The 26,811-nt window shown below is 48.3% G+C and overlaps 1 protein-coding gene across 2 annotated transcripts; it reads left to right on the top strand.

The window, feature by feature from the left end:
• Positions 1-2,402: 2,402 nt before the first annotated feature.
• On the top strand, positions 2,403-25,204 carry LOC142930390 (uncharacterized). Of its 2 annotated transcripts, XM_076072707.1 has the most exons (13): positions 2,403-3,059; positions 6,278-6,331; positions 7,336-7,389; positions 8,156-8,304; positions 10,406-10,542; positions 11,760-11,900; positions 12,265-12,400; positions 14,123-14,204; positions 19,047-19,219; positions 20,267-20,327; positions 20,892-21,009; positions 21,621-22,013; positions 23,740-25,204. In XM_076072707.1, the coding sequence occupies exons 2-13, from the start codon at positions 6,280-6,282 to the stop codon at positions 24,713-24,715; spliced, it is 2,472 nt and encodes an 823-aa protein (XP_075928822.1). In that variant the 5' UTR covers positions 2,403-3,059; positions 6,278-6,279; the 3' UTR covers positions 24,716-25,204. The 2 variants fall into 2 exon arrangements, with proteins under 2 accessions (XP_075928822.1, XP_075928823.1); XM_076072708.1 differs by lacking the exon at positions 2,403-3,059 and having other exon boundaries at positions 6,185-6,331.
• Positions 25,205-26,811: the final 1,607 nt, after the last annotated feature.

The following is a 26,811-nucleotide window of genomic DNA, read 5'->3' as shown; positions in this document are numbered from 1 at the left end:
TCTCCCCAGTGGTGTTAACTACCTCACCCAGGAGATGTCAACTACCTCACCCAGGAGATGTTAACTACCTCACCCAGGAGATGTTAACTACCTCACTCAGGAGATGTTAACCACCTCAACGAGGAGATGTTAACTACCTCACCGAGGAGATGTTAACTAACTCACCTAGGAGATGTTAACTACCTCACCCAGAAGATGTTAACTACCTCACCTAGGAGATGTTAACTACCTCACCTAGGAGATGTTAACTACCTCACCCAGGAGATGTTAACCACCTCACCTAGGAGATGTTAACTAACTCACCTAGGAGATGTTAACTACCTCACCCAGAAGATGTTAACTACCTCACCTAGGAGATGTTAACTACCTCACCTAGGAGATGTTAACTACCTCACCCAGGAGATGTTAACCACCTCACCTAGGAGATGTTAACCACCTCACCTAGGAGATGTTAACTACCTCACCTAGGAGATGTTAACTATCTCACCCAGGAGATGTTAACCACCTCACCCAGGAGATGTTAACTATCTCACCTAGGAGATGTTAACTACCTCACCTAGGAGATGTTAACTACCTCACCTAGGAGATGTTAACTATCTCACCCAGGAGATGTTAACCACCTCACCCAGGAGATGTTAACTACCTCACCCAGGAGATGTTAACTACCTCACCTAGGAGATGTTAACTACCTCACCTCGGAGATGTTAACCACCTCACCCAGGAGATGTTAACTACCTCACCCAGGAGATGTTAACTACCTCACCTAGGAGGTGTTAACCACCTCACCTAGGAGATGTTAACCATCTCACCTAGGAGATGTTAACCATCTCACCTAAGAGATTTTAACTACCTCACCTAGGAGATGTTAACTACCTCACCTGGTTTCGATTTAAAGCTTTCGTGACTGCAAGGATTCATCTTCTTTGGTTCTTTCGGTAAAGTCACGTAGAATGAGAATAAAATTATAAATTGATAAAATAAATAACACAATAATATTCTCACGACGTTTCGGCCACAACACAAGCGGCCTTCATCAGGTGAAGGGACGAGACGGTCTGGAGGACAGCACTGGAGTGAAAAAGCCACGCTCAGATCACTTAAAGGTCGTGAGAATATTATTGTGTTATTTTATTTTATCAATTAGGAGGTCGTGGGTTCTATCCCGACTGACGCCTGCTGCTGCTGCTGTATATTTGGAGTTTGCGTCTCTCCCCGTAGTCGCGTGGATTTTTTCCCAGGTCCTCCGATTTACCCTCCACATTTAGAATAAACGTCACCACGCGTTTAGAGTGTTTGGCTGCTGCTATAAATGTCCACGTGATAAGCTACCTCACCTTCGTTGAGCTATAATTTGTGATAGACAAGTCGCTTCAAAAAATTGTTCTCAAGCTCAGTGGGGCCTTATCCGGTAAAATAAAAAGTACTTTAGTATTATAGTTTAAAAAACACTCCTGGAGTGCCACTCTCTACTTCAGTCCTCGTACCAATAGGTCATCTGTTTCACCATTGGGGGCAATAATTTTTAAAATCGTGAATTTGTTTTCCTCAAAAAGCGTGAACTTTGCAAGTCAAAGTTATTGCTTAGAGCGGTGGTTCTTAAACCGGGGGGCTACGGGGACCCCTGCGGGGTACCGTCAGGTGATTTATAAACTTGAGATGATTAATAAACTTGATAATTTATAAACGTGAGGTGATTTATAAACGTTAGGTGATTTATAAACTTGATAATTTATAAACGTGAGGTGATTTATAAACGTGAGGTGATTTATAAACGTGCGAAATTATATCAGATGTGAAAGTCATTGGTGAACAATCGTGTGGTATGAATCTGCCGATATAAAATAACTAGGAATAACATTTACATCCATCTGGTAATCCAGAGTAATGTTGGTTCCCAATGGTAAACACATTTACCTCACGCGTGCACAGCGCGTCCGTTGATTATTTTTAAACTTCTCGTCGCTTTACAGTGGCTAGCCAGTTAGGATATCACCGCACAGACGTGCACAATCGGTTAAAAGTATTGATGTTCATTAATTCGTAACATGTGGGAGGCGGGATTGGAGGCTGTTGGTTAATAGAATTTGCGAGTTATCTGCGAGCTATAATTGTGGTTTGCCTACGTTTTCAACCACTGTACATACGACTTTTCAAGAATAAAATATAAACTTACGCCTATAAAAGATATAATATACTCGTTTACAGAGGCGCTGTACTCACCAGTCGGTTGTTGTGATTTTTTTAACTTTATTGTAGAGAAGCAGTGGCGTCGGTCTACATTACAGTCGACATCGAGTACAAAGATCCCCCGTGTAGCCTTTACAGGCTGTAGGGGCAAGTGGCGTTAGCGAGTAACAGCAGCGCCTATGAAGGTCGCTACAGGAGAGGTGGGTGGCCAGCACCACGCCCGGCCGCCTTTGTCTCCCCAGTGGCGATGTTTACTACACACCGCTACACCAGCTACTCATTTGAGGCCGAGTTAATCTAGCGGAGGCCCAGCACCCGGTTCAGATAATCGTCACTGGTGGTGTTGGTGGCCGTGAGCGGGAATCGAACTCGCGGGTGGCCGGGTTCGTAGCGTGTGCACTGTACAGACTGCCGATAGCGCCACCACTCGGCAGCAGCGTCTCCACGCAACATCACACAAAAACTTTCCTGATCTCACACACACACACCTTTGAATGTCATGACACGTGTGTGTGTGTGCGTAATGAGTCGTAACACGTGTGTGTGTGCCATGAGTGTGTAAACATCGCCACTAGGGAGACAAAGGCGGCCGGACGTGTTGCTGGCCACCCACCCCCTCCTGTAGCGACCTTCATAGGCGCTGCTACTCGCTAAGGCCACTTGACCCAACCGTGTGTCACGGAGATCTTTGCCTCTGTGTACCACGACATCGACGGCGTGTGTGGTGCACCTGGTGCTCAAGCGGCAGAAAGCTATGCGGCGAACATTTCACATCAGAACCCGCGGCCCACGTGGTCCCCCTCTGACGTCACCGAGCGCACAGGCTTCCCGCGTTGCATTCTGGGATTGAATTCGTCGAGAGCAGTCGCACGGTAGGTGGAGCTCCTGCTCCTTAGGTGATGTCTCTTTAATTTGTGTGATATCTCGTCACGAAAGTGGGATTATTTGTCTTTCACATTTCTTAAATAATCCGGGAACATTTTACAAATGTTCAATAAAAGGCGTACACCTTTTGGCGTCATGTGGTCGAGCACCAATTGGGTCGAGGCTCAAAAGAAAGCCGTCCCTTGGTGTGGACCAATCAGATTCAAGGGCAATGCATCATATATTATCAAAGTATGTTTTTTGTTTGCATTTTGACTTCAGGTATTGTGGTTAATGCAGACATGAATCCTTGTTAAAAGGTTTCAGTTTTGTTGCCAGAAAAAAGGGGAAAAACCCTATTATTACATTTTGGTACTGGCAAAGGTCTAATGATGAAGTGTCCTACTTCTTGGTTATTTCGGTAAAGTCACGTAGAAGGGAAATAATAAAATTAAATAATAAAAATAAAACATAAAATAAAATTCTCACAATATTTTATTTTTTAATTTTTATTGTTATTATTTTATTATTTACCTTCTACATGACTTTACCGAAAGAACCAAGAAGATTAATCCCTGCAGTCGCGAAAGCTTTAAATCGAAAGTTTCCTACTTGTAGGCATGCAGTCACCAAAGAGCTGACATTCATAATAAAGGTTTTTGGGTTAGATCGCGTAAGTAAGTCATGACAAACCACAGGGTCTACTTAGCCATGAATGTGATTTCAAAGTGGACAGTCTGAATAGGATCATTGGTGGGGGTTTTCACATCTACGTTATGGTGTACATGCGTAGATGCGTGCGTTTGGCCGTGTGACGCTGAGTGATGTCCTTATGCTCTAACGGACGCAAACCCAAATCCCAGTTGTAGATTTACTCAGCTCACCATTCCTTTGGTGTTGACAAAATTAGGACCGTGTGTTTTTTTTTTGTTTCCCGTAACTGCAATGTCTATGTATGTTGAACCTCTTTGGCACCGTACGTAGCCAAACGTGCGAATGGGAGGTGCGGGGTGAGGGACAAAAAACTAAACACAACAAGGGGCCATCCATTTAGTAGGCACGCAAAAGTCTGTCAAAACTTGACCCCTCCCCCCCACCCTGTACGCACGCATACTTTTTACACCCGCCCCACCTGCGTACATACGCTTGAAGCACCCCCCCCCCCCCCCGAATCCTATAGAACGGCTGATATTGAATCCACGCAGAAACGATCAAGGACTATCTAACTATTTTGAAGACCAATGTAGACAAATTATTATCGAGCCTTCACCCCCCCCCCCCCCCCGTTTCCTATGCGTACGTACATTGTCAGTCGACCCCCCATACACAAGCATACGCATTTGGGTTAACCGCCCCCTCCCCCCTCCATGCGTACGTACTAAATGGATGGCCCCCAACAAGCAGTTCTAAATAAATTTGCTTTCAATCTAGATGAGTTCAAAGTGCATCATTGAGGTCATCCTGTGCGGAGACAACCTGCCAAGGGACTCCGGGCATTTCCACTAATTTTATTTGGTATTTATTTGGTGCTTATTTCATCAACCCTGAGAGATGATGGGCTGAGGTGATGTTAATACCTAATACATACTCGCCTGACAGTCCAATGCTACAAACTCACATCACAAAACAGTGACACAAGCTCAATTGACAGCATGGACAACGGCTCATGTGAAAGTATACGCACAGATATCAGTTCCCCTTACATCAAAAACACTGACGTTTTATTTCACAAGCCCTCTGCACAGTACAGACATGGGTACAATCTCTATTGAGGTCCAGGATAATCGATGCCACATAAACACCTTAAGTGATCACATATCCCTTAGCTAAAACTGATTTATATTAAATGATCCGTTTAACACGTGGGCTTTCGCGACCAATATCATCCATAAGAGGGTTTTTTGGGTTAGATCGCATAGATATATAAATTTGTCGTTATTTTACGTCGTACTCAGATTGTAAATGTTGTGGCTTGGCTCTCCAACACACTGGCGTGCTGTACTAGTGACGAATTGGCCACGTTCTGTTTACGTGACAACCCTTACTAATTTGCTGTGTCGGGTGGTGGTGGGTTTTAACGACACATTTATATATTTACGCGATCTAACCCAAAAAAAACTCGATCATGGATTAAATTATCCACTTGTCTACTTGTTGCATTTGTTTACCCAGGAGGGCCCCACCGTGTGTCTCATGGCTGTTTTTCAAGAGAATGCTGCCAAATTTTCGTCATGGGGCAATCATGTCATAGGGCGATGATGTCATAGGGGCGATGATGTCGTAGGGGTGATGATGTCGTAGGGGCGATGATGACAAAGGGGCGATGTCATAGGAGTGATGATGTCATAGGGGCGATGATGTCAAAGGGGCGATGTCATATGAGTGATGATGTCGTAGGGGCGATGATGACAAAGGGGTGATGATGTCGTAGGGGTGATGATGACAAAGGGGTAATGATGTCGTAGGGGTGATGATGTCGTAGGGGCAATGATGTCGTAGGGGCGATGATGACAAAGGGGTGATGATGTCGTAGGGGCGATGATGTCGTAGGGATAATGATGTCGTAGGGGTGATGATGTCGTAGGGGCGACGTTTGCCTTTTGGCGTTGTTCTCTGCTCTATATCACTGGTGAGACAAGGCCACAAAGGAAGCTCTCTCTGGTGAGGCCAAGTCAGTTTCTAGCACAATGCTTACGTTATTATCAAAGCGTGTTTCTTTGCATGTTTTACCACAAGTATGTGTGGTTAATGCAGGTTCGATGCCTTGCAATAGGGGTCTATTTGGTGAGTGAACATGTTAACACCTCCTGTGTTATTCCCAGAAATGGTAAAACCTTTTTTCTTATTTATTTATCAGTCGGGGGCAATGATTGCTTTCTTTACAATTGAGTAATTTACTCAATTTGGATCAAGACGCCGGCACATAATCGGCTACTCTTGCACTTATTTGTGTCACGGGACCTTGAACGTTTGCCGCGAAGCAAACGGCACGTGCGTCCACGTCGCGTTCGCATCATAGATACACACTGCAGCATTATCCAGGGCGGCCGCTGGAGTCTAACCGCGAACCTCTTCTTGCAACGATCGGCGAACGTGCGGCCACGCCGTCAGGTTGCCTTGGCAGCAATCCACTGGCCCACGACGCATGAATGTGTGCGTCGCGTTGTACGTGATGAAGGCGTTACTGATATATCTGTGCGTTTGTGTGTCCGCGTGTGACTAGCAGCAATGGATGAACCTGTCGTCATCGCAGAGGCAGGGATGCACTTCACGCCTGCCGGTACTACTCCATTCACTACAGTATAATCGTAGCGCCCGATCCACTGCTACGTCTCTGCATCTAGCGCACACACGCACAACTCGAGTTCACTGCATTATCAACAGCCACGATCAAAGACAGTGGTCACCGCATTGCGCACTTTCAGATATGCTTTTGCGGCCGTCTGGAACGCTCTTCCTTCCGATATTAGGAAGCCACTGGAGCTATGCACTTTTAAATCATCTAGATTGACAAACTAATTTCTTTAAAACTGATTTTTGTGTTAGTTTTGTGTCTTTCCCCGCACCTCTGATTAGAACATCTCCATAATGGCATGATCCCGCCATACAACAGTCCTAGAACCTGCACACGTTCTCATTTCATTTCTCCGTTTGCGTAATTACATCAAAAACACTGACGTTTTATTTCACAAGCCCTCTGCACAGTACAGACATGGGTACAATCTCTATTGAGGTCCAGGATAATCGATGCCACATAAACACCTTAAGTGATCACATATCCCTTAGCTAAAACTGATTTATATTAAATGATCCGTTTAACACGTGGGCTTTCGCAACCAATATCATCCATAAGAGGTTTTTTTGGGTTAGATCGCGTAAATATATAAATTTGTCGTTATTTTACGTCGTACTCAGATTGTAAATGTTGTGGCTTGGCTCTCCAACACACCGGCGTGCTGTACTCGTGACGAATTTGCACGTTCTGTTTACGTGACAGCCCTACTAGTTGGCTGTGTCGGGTGGTGGCGGGTTTTAAGGACACATTTATATATTTACGCGATCTAACCCAAAAAACCCCTCTATCATGGATTAAATTATCCACTTGTCTGTGTCGTTTTGTTGCATTTGTTTACCCAGGAGGGCCCCACCCTGTGTCTCATAGCTGTTTTTCAAGAGAATGCTGCTAAATTTTCGTCATGGGGCAATCATGTGTGCGTCGCGTTGTACGTGATGAAGGCGTTACTGATATATCTGTACGTTTGTGTGTCCGCGCGTGACTATCAGCAATGGATGAACCTGTCGTCATCGCAGAGGCAGGGATGCACTACACGCCTGACGGTACTACTCCATTCACTACAGTATAAGCGTAGCGCCCGATCCACTGCTACGTCTCTGGAGCTATGTACTTTTAAATCATCTAGATTGACAAACTAATTTCTTTAAAACTGATTTTTGTGTTAGTTTTTTGTCCTTCCCCGCACCTCTGATTAGAACATCTCCATAATCGCATGATTCCGCCATACAACAGTCCTAGAACCTGCACACGTTCTCATTTCATTTCTCCGATTGCGTAATTTCTTCTTGGGCGTGTTCCTCCTTTGGCTTCCATTCCATGATTAAGTCTCATCCCTCAACGATGCTATACCCCTCAATAGAAGACACGTAAGAGGTTAGACTGAGCTCTTGTAAGTGATGCTCTCCTTGTTGATTCTTACTCTGCTTTTAATGCACATACACGTTCTTGGTACGTGCGTGTATGTGTGCGTGTATGGACAGCGCTAGTGTAGCAGTTAGTTCACCGCGCTACAAACCCGGTTACCTGAGTTCGATTCCCGCTCACGCCCGCCAACACCAGTGACGATTATCTGAAACGGTCTTGGGCCACCCCTAGGTAGACTCGGTCTCAAATGACTAACAGGTGTGATGTGTGAACGTCGCCACTGGGGAGCCAAAGGCGACCGGGCGTGGTGTTGGCCACCCACCTCCCTTGTGTGCCACAGCGCCGACGTTCATAGGTGCTACTCGCTCACAGCACTTGTTCCAACAGTCCATTAAAGGATATACGGGGGATCTTTGTCTTTGTTTTGTGTGTGTGTGTATGCAGATATCATCCAGAAATTCGGAAGTAGAATGACACCGTTTGAGCATGATGAACTCACACGCTACAAGCGCATCTATTATTTCAAGATCCGTCAGCCATCACACAGTTCTTTCAGCGCTGTCCATGATTTCATAAGTCCCCACTACAAGTTGGTACGTACCCTCAACCAAGGTCCATGTGGTTTCCAACCAATTCACATCTCACTGTAAACATAACACCCCTGGTTTAACACATAGGATTTCTCTTCTTGGTTCTTTCGGTAAAGTCACGTAGAATGGAAATAAAATAATAAAAATAAAACATGATAAAATTCTCACGACGTTTCGGCCACAACACAAGTAGCCTTCTTCAGGTGAAGGAACAGAACTGTCGGGACGACAGCGCTTCAATGAACACTGCTAAGCTTGGCAGCGTCTTTTAAGCTGGGTGGGAGGAGCAGAGCGCCTTGACAAAGGAGTTTACATATCAACAGAAGAATTTAGCATTGAAGTAGCTGTGTTAATGTGTTGGATTAGCAACACACTGCTAATCCAACACAGCTTAAAAGACGCTGCCAAGCTTAGCAGTGTTCATTGAAGCACTGTCGTCCCGACAATTCTGTTCCTTCACCTGAAGAAGGCTACTTGTGTTGTGGCCGAAACGTCGTGAGAATTTTATTTTATTATGTTTTATTTTTATTTTATTATTTCCATTCTACGTGGTGACTTTACCGAAAGAACCAAGAAGATGAATCCCTGCAGTCACGAAAGCTTTAAATCGAAGCATAGGATTTCGTGACCAATATTATCCAAAATTAAAAAATGTTTTGGGTTAGAACACATAAATATAAATGTGTTGTTAACCCACCGCCACCCGACACAGCCAATTAGTATCGGGGTTTGTCACGTAAATAAAACGTGCCAATTAGTGACTGCTTCAGCACACCAGTGTGTTGACGAGTAAATCCACAACATTTACCATTTGAGTACTTTGTGGGTTTACTCTCCAACACACTAGTGGGCTGAAGCAGTTACTAATTGGCACGTTTTATTCCCGTGACAAAACCTCTTACTAATTGGCTGTCAGGTGGTGGTGGGTTAACGACACATTTATATTTACGCGATCTAACAAAAAAAACCTTCATTATGAATAACACCCCAAAAACACTGCACGCTTACTTACACTTTGTCTGAGTGACGTACTGGATTGCTACTGCAAGTGTATAGAGAAATTGTATTACGGGAAATGTTGTTGCCAGTATCAACATGATGAAGAGAAAAGAAGACGCTCCACCTTTTCCTGGCAAAAACAACGCAGGAGGTGTTCAGACACCCAAGTAGACACCCAGATATTATCAGAACGAGCTTGCTTGGGTCTCTTACCACGATGGTGTGTGGTTAACGCATACCTGATGCTTTACAGTGGGTGTCTATTTGGTATTTAAACATCTTCACACCTCCTGTACTGTTGCCTATATTTTTTCATCAGGTAATTTTTTTTTTACCTCAACCTTACAGAATAAAAAAAAAATTGGGGCTTTTAGATGTTCAAGTAAAAAAAGCAACGATTTGAGGCCCTGTGCCGCATGTCAGAGTAATGCCTCTTGTAGCAGTGCCAGTTAACTTACATTCCCCATTTCACGTAGCCCACATGGTGGCAATGTTCACGTCAGGATTGTAGACTTTGCCACCCAACACTCGGGATCTTCTCTGGAGGCTGACAAATCTTTTGGTCTGCGTCCCGTAAAATGTGTTCACGAATCACAGCCACTGGTGCTCATAGACAGATCGGTATACGGACAGACAAAAATCATGATTCTAATACTTTTTAATAATTTTCTCTGAAAAATATGAATGCGAGCACTGTACCGATTGAGCACTGGTTAAATGAGTGCTAAGTTGTGATTGAGCACTGACTGAATGGTGCCGAGATGTTAACTACCTCGCCTGGTATACAGGATGTCGTGGGTTCAATAGCCTGCTGTATATTTGGAGTTTGCATGTTCTCCCCTTGGTCCCGTGGATTTTGCTCCGGGTCCTCTGGGTTTTCCCTCAACACTTAGAATCAACGTCACGCATTTAGAGTATTTGGCTGCTATAAATTTCCACGTGATAAGTCACTTCGTTGAGCGATATCATTTGTGATAGCCAGGTCGCTTCTGAAAAAGAGCTATATAGCTCAGCGGGTCTTACCTGGCAAAATAAAAATAACAGTTTGGTTTGAAAATGTTGTTTTATCTGAGTGGAAATCGAATTCTTTTGTAATGTTTTCCAGGTCCAGGATGAGCATCTGGCATATAGGTACCAGTTCCTGAGTGTGCTCGGAGCGGGAGCATATGGCCGGGTGATCCGATGCCTGGATCACAAACATAAGCGGGAAGTAGCTGTGAAAATGCTGCAGCACGAATCATAGTGAGTTTATATCTGGAATTGTGAAGAGAAGAGTTTGAAGAGATTGCGTGAATATAAATGTGCCGATTAGCGATTACTTCAGCACGCCGGTGCGATGAAGAGTAAACCCACAGCATTTACAGTTGAATATGACGTTTTCGCTGGTGATTACAACCAGCATCATCAGGCGATTTTCCATCATCAGGAAGAAAATCATCATCAGGAAAGAAAATGTTCGAAGTGGAATTCCTTTTATATGAGTGGTCCCTGTAATATTTAGAAATTTCCATCGCTAGCTCAGGTGCAGTTATGGGGAGGAGTGCTTACCCAAATTGCTGGGTTGCACTGTTAAGGCATTCCACCTTCCTGCGATGGGGATGTGTTTATGTTGAACTTCTTTCGTGCCGTACGTAGCCAACCGTGTTAATCGGAGGTGCGTGGGGGAATCATCAAATAATACATGATTTAAATGCATGCCTATAAAGGGCACCATACTTCAATAGGGATTACCGTTGGTACGGCTATTTTAATACACACAATGGACAGGAAGGACAAGATCAAAGGGTTCACATAATGTACATGCATCATGTACGTTGACTCTCTAATCCCCCCCCCCCCCCCCCCACGTGGTGCAAGAGCGCAGAAGCGTGGTCACCACATCTACGCCTCTATATAAGGAACTAAACAGGTGGCCTTCTCCACAAATCTGGCTGTCGCCTGATGAAGCTAGTTGTAATTACTGGCGAAACGTCGTACTCAGATTGTAAATGTTGTGGCTTGGCTCTCCAACACACCGGTGTGCTGTACTAGTACACTACACTATACACTACACTATACACTACACTACTATACACTACACTACTATACACTACACTACTATACTACTATACACTACACCACTATACACTACACTACACACTACTATACACGTCACTATACACTACACACGACTAAACACTACTATACACTTCACTATACACTACACACTACTATACACTACATTATACACGAGTGCTGTACTAGTGACGAATTGGCCACGTTCTGTTTACGTGACAACCCTTACTAGTTGGCTGTGTCGGGTGGTGGCGGGTTTTAATGACACAACATTTATATATTTACGCGATCGAACCAGAAAAACACCTCTATTATTAAAGAAATGTGTTGATGCGGCCACCTTGTTTCTCAACGTGCAGTACTAAGAGCGGGGTGAGACTCGTTCACCACTTTTCTCTCCGCAGCACCAAGCCATACCATTCCGAAATGGAGGTGCAGATGCTTAAAGCGTTGCAGTCGAAAGAGAAAAACAACAACTACGTCATCAAACTCCTCAACACCTTCACCTTCAGGGGCCATTTCAGTCTGGTCCTTGAGCTTTTGACGTGAGTTGTTGTGGGTGTCGCTCCTCCGCCCTCCCTTGTTGCTGGAGGGCGACTGCCTCCAACTGCCCAGTAGCAGCGTCCATCACGAGCCTCCTCCCCGCAACATACATACACATAACACAATGCATCTGCTTCATGATTATAAACAGCGATGGGAAACGGGAGCACTTGTCAGCCGTGCACGAGGACACTGTCCCCCACGGGGCCCTACATCACCGGCGTGGGGAATGTTTGTGAGCGACCGGCTACGGTAGAGTCGACATCCGGCTCTTGCGAGGAGCCTCGTCTCCAATACGCGCCGCATGCGCATTGGTCACGAAGAAGAAGAAGGGAGCGTAACCATGCGTGCCGCTCTCTCTCGCAGGGGAGACCTCAGACAGCAACTCAAGTTGGCTCCCACGGCCTTTACCCTGCCCGAGGCCAAGGTGTACGTGAGGTCCATTCTGAAGGCCCTGCAGAAACTCAAGAATAAAAAAATCATTCACGGAGACCTGAAGCCGGTGAGTGAATACAACGGCCTGCAGCGTCATTGACGTCCCACCCACCCACAGCGCCCCACCCACCCACAGCGCCCCACCCACCCACAGCGCCCCACCCACCCACAGCGCCCCACCCACCCACAGCGCCCCACCCACCCACAGCGCCCCACCCACCCACAGCGCCCCACCCACCCACAGCGCCCCACCCACCCACAGCGCCCCACCCACCCACAGCGCCCCACCCACCCACAGCGCCCCACCCACCCACAGCGCCCCACCCACCCACAGCGCCCCACCCACCCACAGCGCCCCACCCACCCACAGCGCCCCACCCACCCACAGCGCCCCACCCACCCACAGCGCCCCACCCACCCACAGCGCCCCACCCACCCACAGCGCCCCACCCACCCACAGCGCCCCACCCACCCACAGCGCCCCACCCACCCACAGCGCCCCACCCACCCACAGCGCTTCGTGCATCTCAGTGGCAATGCTCTAAGCCTGTGGTTATACTGGTAGTAGGAGACGTAGTGGACTGGAAGCCCAACCGGGATTAATTCACAGGAGGCAGGGGATTAATTGTGTATGTCTGTGGATGTCTGTTCACGTGTATCCGGACACCCGGATAAAATGGGAGGAGTGGGGCTGGGTGGAGAGGGGAGGGTGGGGAGGGGCTGGGTGGGGAGGGGAAGGTGGGGAGGGGAAGGTGGGGAGGGTGGGGCTGGGTGGGGGGTGGGAGGGGTGGGGCTGGGTGGGGCTGGTCACCTCGTGGTGCCCTTATAAAACTAAACGTTAACCTACTCACGCCGGCTTGTGCCCGCCCTCACAGTCGGGCATATTTGCGGAATACACCACGTGGTGCCGCCGTTGACCCTGGCCATTGACCGAGCAACCCAACGTTCCCACCAGCTCCCTGAATTTTGTTTCAACCGAGTACCCCCCTTGCCTGACCCAACATGGTCCTGATAAATAAATGTATGAATAATGAACATCAATACTTTAACTAATTGTCCATTTTGCGAAGTATGCTAACTGGCCAGTAACTGCAAGCGAATACAAACAAAAATCAACGGGCGCGCTTTGCACGCGTGACGTCATTTGTTATATCCTTATAGGTTACCATATGGATTTAAATGTTATCGTTATTTTATATCGGTAGATTTATACAACACGGTTGTTCACCAATGACTCTCTCGTCTGATATAATTTCACCTCACGTTTATAAATCACCTCACGTTCATAAATCACTTTACTTTATAAATCACCTCACAGTACCCCCAGGAGGTCTGCGTAGCAATAACTTTGACTTGCAACGTTCACACTTTTTGAGGAAACAAATTCACGATTTAAAAAATAGTTGAACCCTATCGTAAAACAGATGACCCATTAGTATTAGAACTGAAGTAGAGAGTCGCAATCCAGGAGTGTTTTTGAAACTATAACCTAAACTACTTTTTATTTAAGGCCCCACTGAGCTGTGTAGCTTTTTTTAGAAGCAACCTGGCTATCAAAAATGATAGCTGAACGCAGTGGCTAATCATCATGTGGAAACATATATCAGCCGAATACTCTCAGCGTCTGATGTTGATTCTAAATGTGGAGGGAGAAACCGGAAAAATCCATGCGACTACTGGGAAAACATGTAGACTCCAAATATACAGCAGCAGCAGGCATCAGGGTTGGGATCAAATCCACAGCCTCCTGCGTACCAGGCGAGGTATCTAACATCTTTGTCTTCTCCAGGAAAACATCCTCATCAAGGACCAAGACACCAGCGATGTCAGACTCGCAGATTTTGGTCTCAGCTTTCAAGAGTGTCCCAATTGTAAGTGAGCTCACATGAGTGGGTGTGTGTTGGGGAGACTGCCCCCCATCTCCCCGTTCTCCTGTGACCCACCGTTCTCCGACTCTCCCCCCCTCGCGGCTGCCCCTCGTGGCATGATTTAAATGGCTGCACTAACCACCTTGCGAATGCGCCGCTGTGCCCCTCTCGTACACGCCAACCACGAGCTGCCCAGTGGCGAGAGTATCCACGCGGGCAGAATACACGGGACACCACAACGCGCGGGCTCACAAGTTAACGTGCACAGCGAGCGTGCACGCGCGGGCAAAATATACGCTCGTGCGAAAACGCAGGAAACCACAACGAACAGGCTCAAAACACCAGGCACCCCCCTCCGTACTCACAGAGACAACACGACATGGTTTAATGTCTACTGGCGATTTATTCCTCGATTAATGAAGCCACCCAACCTGTGTCAGTGTGGACCAGCAGGGCAGATCTAACCTATCTCTCTACGGTCTAGGACCCAATTTGTCCCGTCTCTCCCTACTCACTCTCCTTAACGGATATTCCCTCTTAGACTTACCTCCCCTCTCTGTACTTACGATCCGCTCTCGAGGTGTAGGTAGTCACAGAGAGGCGAGGCTGCACGTGGCTTTTGCTGGGGGGCTGGACCTGGCTGTTCTGCCACCCGTCTCACGGACGTTCGAGTAGCAGGGGACGATCACTCCTCGGTCCCTCACTCCAAAAGACCCCGGGCAAAAGAGAGGCCTGCTTCTCATTTTCGACCCTTTTTATTACCCTACTTCAAAGCCCAGGCGCCGCCGATCCGCTGGTCTCTCATCCAATCAGGAGCCTCGGATTTCCCGCTCTCTGCCAATCAGATCATCCCTCCTCCCCGACGCCCGCCCTCTATTGTTTAACCAAGTGCACGGCATGCAGGACCTCCTGTACCGCCCCACCCCCCACCTGCCTGCCGATCCGCGTGTGTTTTGGGTGTTTCCTCATTGCGGTTCTCAGTGAGTTCGCCGTGGCCATACAATGTTAGGTTAATCCACGGTGCCGCAGTGTCGTTCGGCCTGGGGGGGGCTGCCAATTCCCTGGCCCTGAGAAACCGTGGAGCACCCCCACGAGGGGGGCTCTCGGGTAAAAACTCAGGGGCAGGTGACCCCCCCCCACACACAAGGCCCTACGTGAGTGCAGGTGTGTGTTCACGTGGAGGGTGGCGGGGGAAGCGCCGTGACGGAGGCCGGGTGGCTTCTCCACTGCAGCACCCCCGTTGCAGGCACGGCTCCCACGGGGCGGCTTCGCTGTCGTGGCACCACGAGTGTGTGTACTGTGTGTGTGTACTGTGTGTGTGTACTGTATGTGTGTACTGTGTGTGTACTGTGTGTGTACTGTGTGTGTGTACTGTGTGTGTACTGTGTATGTACTGTGTGTGTGTACCGTGTGTGTGTACCGTGTGTGTGTACTGTGTGTGTGTGTACTGTGTGTGTGTACTGTGTGTGTGTACTGTGTGTGTACTGTATGTGTGTACTGTGTGTGTACTGTGTGTGCGTACTGTATGTGTGTACTGTGTGTGTACTGTGTGTGTGTACTGTGTGTGTACTGTGTGTGGGTGTACTGTGTGTGTGTACTGTGTGTACTGTGTGTGTACTGTGTGTGTGTACTGTGTGTGTGTACTGTGTGTGTGTACTGTGTGTGTACTGTGTGTGTGTACTGTGTGTGTGTACCGTGTGTGTACTGTATGTATGTACTGTGTGTGTGTACTGTGTGTACTGTGTGTGTACTGTATGTGTGTAATGTGTGTGTGTACTGTGTGTGTACTGTGCGTGTACTGTGTGTGTACTGTGTGTGTGTGTGTACTGTGTGTACTGTGTGTGTGTACTGTGTGTGTACTGTGTGTGTGTACTGTATGTGTGTACTGTGTGTGTACTGTGTGTGTACTGTGTGTACTGTGTGTGTGTACTGTGTGTGTACTGTATGTGTACTGTGTGTGTGTACTGTGTGTGTACTGTGTGTGTGTACTGTGTGTGTGTACTGTCCATAAGCTTAACCCTAATGATATTCTCGTAAGTTTGGATGTGACGTCTCTGTTCACGAGGGTTCCGGTCAACGGGCCAATTAAATTACTCGACACTCTGGTAACGAACAAAGGTTTAGCCAAAGATATCCCAAGACGAGCTGAACACTGTCTAAAGAACACTTACTTCTTGTGGCAAAGTGACTTCTATAAACAATAGGAAGGAGCAGCAATGGGCTCTCCTTTGTGTCCTGTGATAGCGAATTTGTACATGGGAGATTTTGAAACAAAAGCAATAGCTTCAAGCACACTAAAACCATCTGCTTGGTTGAGATATGTGGATGACACATTGGTGGTCTGGCCACACGTCAAAGATACACTGAACGCATTTATAAATCATCTCAAATCGCAAAACCCATCCATCCAGTTCACCATGGAAGTGGAAGCTGACAGAACTCTACCATTTCTGGATATTCTGCTCGGACGGGGTCGAAATAGTAAAATAACACACAGCGTTTGTCGAAAGAAAATGCATAGTGATGCCTATCTGAATGCAGAGTCACACCATCACCCCGCACAGAAATCTGCTCTTATCAAGACGCTCATTCGTCGAGCTAAGAAAGTGTCAGATGGTGACAGTCTGAGAAGTGAAATTCAACATGTTAAACAAGCGCTGCAAATGAACAGTTACAATGATGCACAAATCAACAGGGCATTGAATGCCAAAACCAAATCAAGTAACATGAGAATTGAAACTGCCCAAGTAATTAAAATGATCAAAAGAACGTACATTGCGGGAGTAACTTATAAACTAGCCAGATGTTTGGAACAAAAAAAACATCCGAGTCAGATATGGCACGGTACATAAAATACAACAACAAAAAATCTGGTACAAAAGATACATTACCGAAGCTATCAACAGAAGAGGTGTCCAGGATTAACTGCACTTGTGGCAAATGTTGTTGGGCAAACAGGACGAATGATCAACACGAGACTAAAAGAACATAAGAGAAATATTAAATACTTCCAAATACAACTGTCAGCAGTAGCAGAACACGCGTGCCAACAAGGACACTCAATTGATTTTGATAATGTTGAAGTTCCGTGCAAAATTAGCTACAACACACGCGCCGACAAGGACACTCAATTGATTTTGATAATGTTGAAGTTCCGTGCAAAACTAGCTACTACTGGCTAAGACTTCCGTAATTAGATAATCTATCGAAATTGAAATAAATAAAAAATAATTTTAATCGTTCGGATAGCGACCGAATTAGTGCTGCGTGGAAGAGAATCATCAAATAATACATGATTTAAATGCACGCCTATAAAGGGCACCATACTGCAATAGGGATTACCGTTTGAACGGCTATTTTAATACACACAATGGACAGGAAGGACAAGATCAAAGGGCTCACATAATGTACATGCATCATGTACGTTGACTCAGTAATCCCCCCCCCCACGCAGAAGCGTGGTCACCACATCTACGCCTCTATATAAGGAAATAAACAGGTGGCCTTCTCCACAAACCTGGCTGTCGCCTGATGAAGCTAGTTGTAATTACTGGTGAAACGTCGTACTCAGATTGTAAATGTTGTGGCTTGGCTCTCCAACACAACCGGTGTGCTGTACTAGTATACTACACTATACACTACACTATACACTACACTACTATACACTACACTATACACTACACTATTATACACTACACTACTATACACTACACTATACACTAGTGCTGTACTAGTATACTGCACTATACACTACACTATACACTACACTACTATACACTACACTATACACTTCACTATACACTACACTATACACTGCACTACTATACACTACACTATACACTATACTACTATACACTACACCACTATACACTTCACTATACACTACACTATACATTATACTACTATACACTACACTAAACACTACACTATACACTTCACTATACACTACACTATACACTACACTACTATACACTACACTATACTACTATACACTACACCACTATACACTACACTATACACTACACTATACACTACTATACACTACTATACACTAGTGCTGTACTAGTGACGAATTGGCCACGTTCTGTTTACGTGACAACCCTTACTAGTTGGCTGTGTCGGGTGGTGGCGGGTTTAACGACACATTTATATATTCACGCGATCTAACCCCAAAAAAACTGTATTATGGATGATATTGGTCACGAAAGCCTACGTGGTAAACTGTGTGTACTGTGTGTGTGTACTGTGTGTGTACTGTGTGTACTCTGTGTGTGTACTGTGTGTACTCTGTGTGTGTACTGTGTGTACCGTGTGTGTGTACTGTGTGTGTACTGTTGTACCGTGTGTACCGTGTGTGTGTACTGTGTGTGTACTGTGTGTACTCTGTGTGTGTACCGTGTGTGTGTACTGTGTGTGTACTGTGTGTACTCTGTGTGTACTGTGTGTGTGTAGCGGTTAGTGTAGCGGTTAGTGCGCTGCGCTATAAGCCCCGGCGACCCGAGTTCGATTCCCACTCACGGCACACCAACACCGGTGACGATTATCTGAACCAGTCCTGGGCCTCACCTAGATCGACTCGGCCTCAAATGAGTACCTGGTGCGATGTGTAAACATTGCGACTGGGGAGACAAAGGCGGCCGGGCGTGGTGCTGTCCACCCACCCCGCCGTGTGCCGTGCCTGCCTTGAGAATAATCCACGCGACCACAGTGGGCATCAGGGTCGGTATCGAACCCACGGCCTCCCTGTGTACCAGGCGACATAGTTAACATCTCTCGCCCCCATGGCAAGAGATGCCAATGCAAGATATATCGACATCTTTTGTTGTTGTCGTTCTTTTTTTGTAGACTTCAACACGTTTGGCACGGAGCAGTACACAGCGCCAGAGATGTACCTCAAGCTGCCCATCACGTGCTCCGTGGACATGTGGTCTCTGGGCTGCGTGGCTGCTGAGCTCGTGACTGGCCATCACCTCTTCAAGAGAAAGTTGGGATGTCACCATCTGGAGAGGGTCATCGAGGTATGCTCGAGGTCTTTCTAGGTCAACAACAACAACAACGACTAGAATCTGAATGTGTGTTTAATACTGGAGGAATCCGATGAGCCATGAAGCTCTTTGTCACAGGGTTTTTTTTCTACAAGTTACGTGTGGCGAGATGTTAACTACCTCGCCTGGTACGCAGGAGGTCGTGGGTTTGATTCGACGCCTGATGATGCTGCTGTATATTTAGAGTCTGCGCGTTCTCTGTCTCTCTCCCCGTGGTCACTGCGTGGATTTTCCTCCGGGTCCTCGGGTTTTCCCCTCCACATTTAGAACAACAACATCACCACGCGTTTCACAGTATTTGGCTGCGGCTATACATTTCCACATGACGACAAGCCACACCGTTGAGCTATCAAGTGTGATAGGCCAGGTTGCTTCTGCAAAAGATGCTGCACAACTCAGTGAGGCCGTCACCTGAATGAAATAACAAGTCAGCTGCAGTTAGTTCAATATAAACGCGGTTTCATAACAGACCCACGTCATGTCACGAACCACGAAGCGAGTCACATGTGCGTCGCTCCGTGCGCCTCTCCGTGTGCGCAAACAGAGTATTTGGCTGCGAGAAGAAGTTATCACGTGATGGCAAGCCACTTCGTGAAGCTATCCATTGTGATGGCCAGGTTGCTTCTGAAAAAGAGCTACTGTATAGCTAAGTGGGGCATTACCTGGTAAAATAAAAAATAGTTGAGTAGTAATAGGGAATAGTAGTACTGTACTGCACAATGATGGTCGGTGTAGGTTGGTGAAGGGGAGCAGAGCATGGAAGCATATGAAGTACAACAATAGATTTTGTTGCACTGCCCAGTAATGCACACCACGTAATCCCGACAATCTGGTGTGGGCAATGGTCACTCATCCGAGCACTTTGCAGGCCAAAACCTGCTGAGCTTCTGAGATCCGACGAAAGTGGTCGAAGGTAAGTCGACCGGACGGACACACATAATCGCGTGTGCATCAACGACTAATCTCTCGACTGATCTCGCCCATGTCAACTCATCGCCGCTGTGGTGTGCGTGCGTGCAGATCCTGGGGGTGCCGCCAATGACTGTCATCGTAACCTCGAAAGCAAAGCTCATTTCCTTTGGTGAGTGGAGGAGGGGGCGGCGGTCGCTACTTGCGCAGGCACTTCTCCTAGAGCCGTGTGGCCATGCAGCCAGCGATATTGCCCTCTGTTTTAATCTGTTTTCCCTTTATCGGCCATGAGCCGACGGGGAATCTCCACGTGCAAGTGCATCTTTGAGTCTGAGATTTGACGTAGCCAACTGTGCTCATTGAAGGTGCAGGGGAAGGACAACAAATTAAACACAAAAAAGCTGTTTCAAGAGAAATTAGTTTTTTTAATCTCGACGATGATGATTTAAAAGTGCACAGCTCCCAGTGGCTTCCTAATATCGGAAGGAAGAGCGTTCCAGACGGCCGCAGAGGCGCATCTTAAAGCGCCGTGCGATGCGGTGACCTCCGTCTTTGTTCGATGGCGAGGTATAGTGGTTCATTTGCGGCAAGCGCTTTGTGTGCAACGAGCACGACCTCATCATGTATTCGTTCAGCAACACTGAAGCGACATTCAAGTCGTGCATAAAATGCGCACTGCGTTGCAGTCTTCATCCCAGCACTAATTCTCCGTGTCCTTGTTTGTTTCGTAAAACAGGTCACATGGGCGAGATCTTCGTCAAGAACAACAAAGTAACCCCGGAAAGCTTACCCCTCAACGAAGTGCTTGGGACGGAAAATATCCATTTCCTCAATTTCATCAAAGGATGCCTCACGTAAGTGGCACACCACCGCGCACTGCGCATTATCTTCGTTGATAATTCAATTCACATCTGCGATCGACACTCACCTGACAGATGCAATTTCGTTGAGATTGGGCAGCTGCTTGTCCTGTCAGGGGCAAAATGTTTTTGATGACGTCATCTGACAGTCAACCACGTGACGTGATACGGTTGTCGGTAAAACTGCGTGCAGCCTGTTTATCCTATCACGCGATAGTAGCTGTGTTCCTGAAGAACAAAATGTTTAGGAAAAATCGCATTATAATAAGCAATATATAACGTAGGGTAAAGCGCAGTCCGCGATAATGCGTGAGGTGCATACGCAGGCCGAACAAAGACCGAGGCGCGTGGTGGGCATGGTGGGCAGCATCCAGAAGCATCCACCAGCATCCCAATGTCCCTGCGTTACGTTGAGCCGAGGCGGCCGCACGACCGCTTGTCCCTACTCGCGCTGCGACGTAGTTCCGGTCGCTCGATGGTGTCGTGAAAGCACCATGCGGTGCTATTCGGAGAACAGACCGTACAGCTCGCGCCTACTCCATGTTTGAAGAGGAGTGGGCCTTCTTGACCGCTTTATTTAGTTATTTCCCTTCCCCTCTCTCCAGGTGGGATCCCATGTGGAGGTTCACGCCTGAGGACGCCCTCGAGCACGAGTGGATGGCGGACAGCTCCCTCTACCTGGATGCGGAAGCGTTCCCGACGCCGTCTAGCCAGGCCGAGGGAACCTTTTTTACCCGCGGCAATAATTGCGGCACGCTCAGCGAGATTGACGACGACTCCTCTTCCGGTGGATGCGGGTCACCCGATCCGGCGGCTTCCGCCCCGTTGCCGCCGGCGTCCTCCGAGAGTGTGGAGTCGTACCTGACGGCTTGCGAGTGGCTTCGCGAACCGTCGAGCGGGGCGATCCCCTCCGCGTCCGGCGAGAGGGGCACTGAGAAGGGCCTCAGAGAAGACAGCAGCTGGGACGGCAGCATTAGCTGGACCATGAGTCAGGGGAAGTGAGTCTTCGTGTGCGAGTGGTGCATTTGGTGAAGTTTTGGGGCTGGCTGGGTTGTTGAGTTAAAGTGCCTCCCCTTTTGGCAACAGGCGTAGAGAATCCATATTCTTTGGGTCTTTCGGTAAAGTCACGTAGATAGGTTCAAATTAAATAACAAAAAAATAACAAAAAACTGCGACGTTTCGATTGCAACGCAAGCGGTCGTCATCAGGAAAAGTGGGTTAGATTCTAAAGGCAAACTGTTTATAAAGGTTTGAAATGGGCGTGGCCCAAATGTCAGCAGCCAATGGTAATGTGAGTGGTGGGCAGCAACCATGACGGTGGTTGGTTTTCCACCAATCAAAGGGCTGCCAGGTGAAAATTGGCATGTTGATAGAAGATCGCAGAGCCACCGCCACCTCCAGGTCGGCACGCGAATTGGCTGTGGTAGTGTGAACCTGTTAATGAACAACGAACATCGGAAGGTGGTAGGATGGGAACATCACAGCCAGTTATGACTTAAACTGGTTGATAACGTCCTTCCAATGATTGCTCAGTTTGTACCCATCTTCTCGGTGGAAATTGTGTCTGTGTCTGTATATATGGATGGCTTCGTGAACGAATCTTTATTGATAGCCAGTGGGTTTGCAGAGTACCTTCGTCTTAGAGAAATCAATTCCGTGTGAGTTCACCGCATTAAAACAATGATCAGCCACGGCCGAGGTATTGGTCCTACTCACGAACACGGTCCGAGACATGTCGCTTAGTTTCCCCAATGTAACTACTGCCGCAGACACAAAATGTAATGACTGCCGCAGACACAAAACCATCACCTTGCCATACATAGCAGGGGTCACCAAAAAGATTCCAAAATCATGAGCAAACACAAGATCCAGGTTCGATTTAACACTGCATAAAATTCGTGATCTGATCCCATCTGTGAAAGATGTGATCCCTGACTTGCAATACCCCGGCGTCTACAAACTAAGCTGTGTCTGCGGCAGTAGTTAAATTGGGGAAACTAAGCAACATGTCTCGGAACGTGTTCGTGAACATAAGGCAGATCTGAAACACGGTAGTTACGTAGTTACTTTAGTTATTGACAGGGCCAGGGTTGTGTAGCACTATAATGGGTAGGTGTGGGGAGCGGTGGCGCAGCGGTTAGCACGTGGCAGTACGAACCCGGAAACCCGAGTTCCATTCCCGCTCACGGCCACCAACACCCAGTGACGATTATCTGAACCAGGTCCTGGGCCTCCCCTAGGTCGACTCAGCCTCAAATTAGTACTTGGTGCGATGTGTAAACATTGCGACTGGGGAGACAAAGGCGGCCGGGCGTGGTGCTGGCCACCCACCCCTCGTGTGCCATGCCGGCCTTCATAGGTGCTCGCTAACAGCACTTGCCCTCACAGGTGATATAAACGGGGGATCTATGCTATACGGGGGATCTTGCCCTGTGTTTCTTCATGTACGGTAGGCGTTACATTTTACATTTTATTCCTATATTTTAAAACTGTACGATAATTTGTACTTCTCATGTTAACGAAAAAAGTTGTTCGAGCGTGGAACATTTTGGGGCTGAAACGTCTCTTAGCTGTTAACACGGGCCAGGAGACCATGGGCGGTGTTTGACGCATCCCGCTCGTCGCCTCGCGAGACGCGCCCCCTGCAGTAAGTGGGTGCTGCCGTGAATGCCTCAAGTACGGATGAGGAGCATATCGATGTTACGGGCATTTTGTCTCTACCAGCTGGGTTCCGGTCCCCTGCACCAGCAAGGAACATCGCCGTCCTGACGACGGGAGGGATGAAGACGCCGCCGCCACCATCGCCGCCGCCACCACGGTCCCCACCATCTTCACCATCTCCACCGTCACTGCCACCACCGTCCCCACCATCTCCACCATCTCCACCATCGCCACCGCCACCACCGTCCCCACCATCTCCACCATCTCCACCGTCACTGCCACCACCGTCCCCACCATCTCCACCATCTCCACCATCGCCACCGCCACCACTGTCCCCACCATCTCCACCATCGCCACCGCCACCACCGTCCCCACCATCTCCAACATCCCCACCATCTCCACCATCACCACCGCCACCACCGTCCCCACCATCTCCACCATCTCCACCATCTCCACCGTCACTGCCACCACCGTCCCCACCATCTCCACCATCTCCACCATCTCCACTATCGCCACCGCCACCACCGTCCCCACCATCTCCACCATCTCCACCATCGCCACCGCCACCACCGTCCCCACCATCTCCACCATCTCCACCATCTCCACCGTCACTGCCACCACCGTCCCCACCATCTCCACCATCTTCACCGTCACTGCCACCACCGTCCCCACCGTCCCCACCATCTCCACCATCTCCACCATCTCCACCGTCACTGCCACCACCGTCCCCACCATCTCCACCATCTCCACCATCGCCACCGCCACCACCGTCCCCACCATCTCCACCATCTCCACCATCTCCACCGTCACTGCCACCACCCCCACCGCCCCCTCCACCACCACCTCCGTCGCCGATGATGATGATGTCGGCAGTGGGCCGACGGAAGCCCGGAGAACTCGGCGAAGATTCGCAGGCACTAGGAGGCGCTTCCGGAAATTTCTCTCTTTCGTTCGGAATCACTGTTGCTGTTGCACGAGCGAAGAGGACGATGATCCTGTCACAGGGCCGGCCATTCGCCGCCCTGGGGACAAAGTTTAGTTTTATTTCTGGGGGGGGGGGGGGGGACTTACATGGCTCGTGAGTGTGTCTCCCTATAAGGTGCTGTGTGTCTTACGGAATAAATGCTGGGGGGGATTCACCACGGCCTCGGGGAATCTTCCGGTGCCAGCATCTCGTGCGAATACTGGGAGAGAACCAAGCGGAGGAGTGGCGGGAGGATGGCTGCCCATCATCACCACCACACCACACGCATGGGACTAGCCCAGATCAACGATAATTGACATTCGGAGCTGTCACCTTGCATGGTGTCCTCCCAGCCAGCCTAGCTTGTAATCTCAGCCGTTGTCAAGAGGGGAGAGAGATGGAAAGCGATCATGTACTGTGTTCAACTGTTGTAAAATATAATGGGGTTCAATGAAAAAGGGAATCATTGTTAAGTATAAGATATATTGTAGATCTCCATGTATATATACTGTAAGGAAAAAATGTAGTTTTGTAAGAAAAGAAAAAAATCTGTTATTTTTCATATTACTTGAGTCCGGATGCTGTTTGAAGAAGCATAATGAGTCCCCGCAATTACACACAGACACACACACAGACACAACGACACATACACAGACACACACAGACACACACAGACACACACACAACGACACACATAGACACAACGACACAGACACAGATAAAACGACACGCACACAGACACAACGACACACACACACAGACACACACAGACACAACGACACACAGACACACACAGACACAACGACACAGACACACACAGACACACACACAGACACAACACACAGACACAACGACACACAGACACACACACAGACAACAACAACCGCCATTCGCCACTAAGTGGCGGTGACGTCACCACGATGCTTGTGCCAGGCTATGTGCACCCTGATTCCACGTGAAATGTCGAACGCCCGCTGGCAGGAGGTCACGGGGCAGACCCAGGTGCCACGGGTCGACTGACTGAGATGACTGGCTGATGCACCACCTGTGTCCCCTACTGTGGCAACCTGCTGTTCTTTAGCCACCCGGCGCTCCGCTCGTTGTTGTGAGTGTCGCTCCTCCGCCCTCCGTTGTTGTTGGAGGGCGACTGCCTCCAACTGCCCAGTAGCGTCCTTCACGAGCCTCCTCCACATAGGCCGATCTTGACACCGCTGGTACCAGTCATCGGCAAGTCCACTCAGCTCCACGTCCTCCTGTACCACATCACTCCATCTCTTCTCTAGCCCGTGCCGCGCCCGCTTAGCCCCCTCAATCCGGCCGAACAAAAGCTGTTTCGGCATGCGGTGGCTGGGCATGCGGGCTACATGACCCAGCCATCGCAGCCTTCCCCGCTGGAGGAGCTCACCGATGGGACCTTGCCCAGATCTTTCAAGGATTTGTGAGCTCCTCACACAATCCAGTCTGGTTAAACCCAGGATGGATCGTAGGCAGGCCAGCCTAAATGTTTCTAACCGGCGAAGATGTTCCATTAGGGGGGTCCACGTTTCGCAAGCGTAGAGAAGGGAGGGAATGACCGTGGCCGAGAAGACCTGAAGCTTACACACAGACACACACAGACACACACACAGACACACGCAGACACACACAGACACAGCGACACAGACGACACAGACACAGCCAAACACAGACATAACGACACACACAGACACAACGACACACACACAGACACACACAGACACAACGACACACAGACACACAGACACACACACAGACACAACGACACAGACACACAGACACAACGACAGACACAAAGACACACGCATACATACAACGACACAAAGACACTTACAACAACGATCACACGTGTAGCGATAACAGACTGTTACAGAAAGTGTTGTTCGTGAGCACCTATGAAGGCAGTCACAACGCCCGGCCGCTTTTGTCTCCCCAGTGGCGATGTTTACACATCGCACCAGGTACTCATTTGAGGCTGAGTCGACCTAGGGGAGGCCGTGAACCCATTCCAATAATTGTGACTGGCGTTGGTCGTGAGTGGTAATTGAACTTGGATCTCCGGGTTGGTCTCGCCGTGCGTTAACCACTAATCACAAACAACAACAACCGCCAATAGCCACTAAGTGATGGTGACGTCACCACGGGCGCTTGTGCCA

The sequence above is a fragment of the Petromyzon marinus genome, chromosome 38 (genome assembly GCF_048934315.1).
Source record: "Petromyzon marinus isolate PM22_M1 ecotype Great Lakes invasive population chromosome 38, UKy_Petmar_22M1.pri1.0, whole genome shotgun sequence".
Taxonomy (NCBI): Eukaryota; Metazoa; Chordata; class Hyperoartia; order Petromyzontiformes; family Petromyzontidae; genus Petromyzon; species Petromyzon marinus.
The sequence above is the reverse complement of the archived record's forward strand: the minus strand, read 5'-3'. Positions and strand labels throughout refer to the sequence as shown.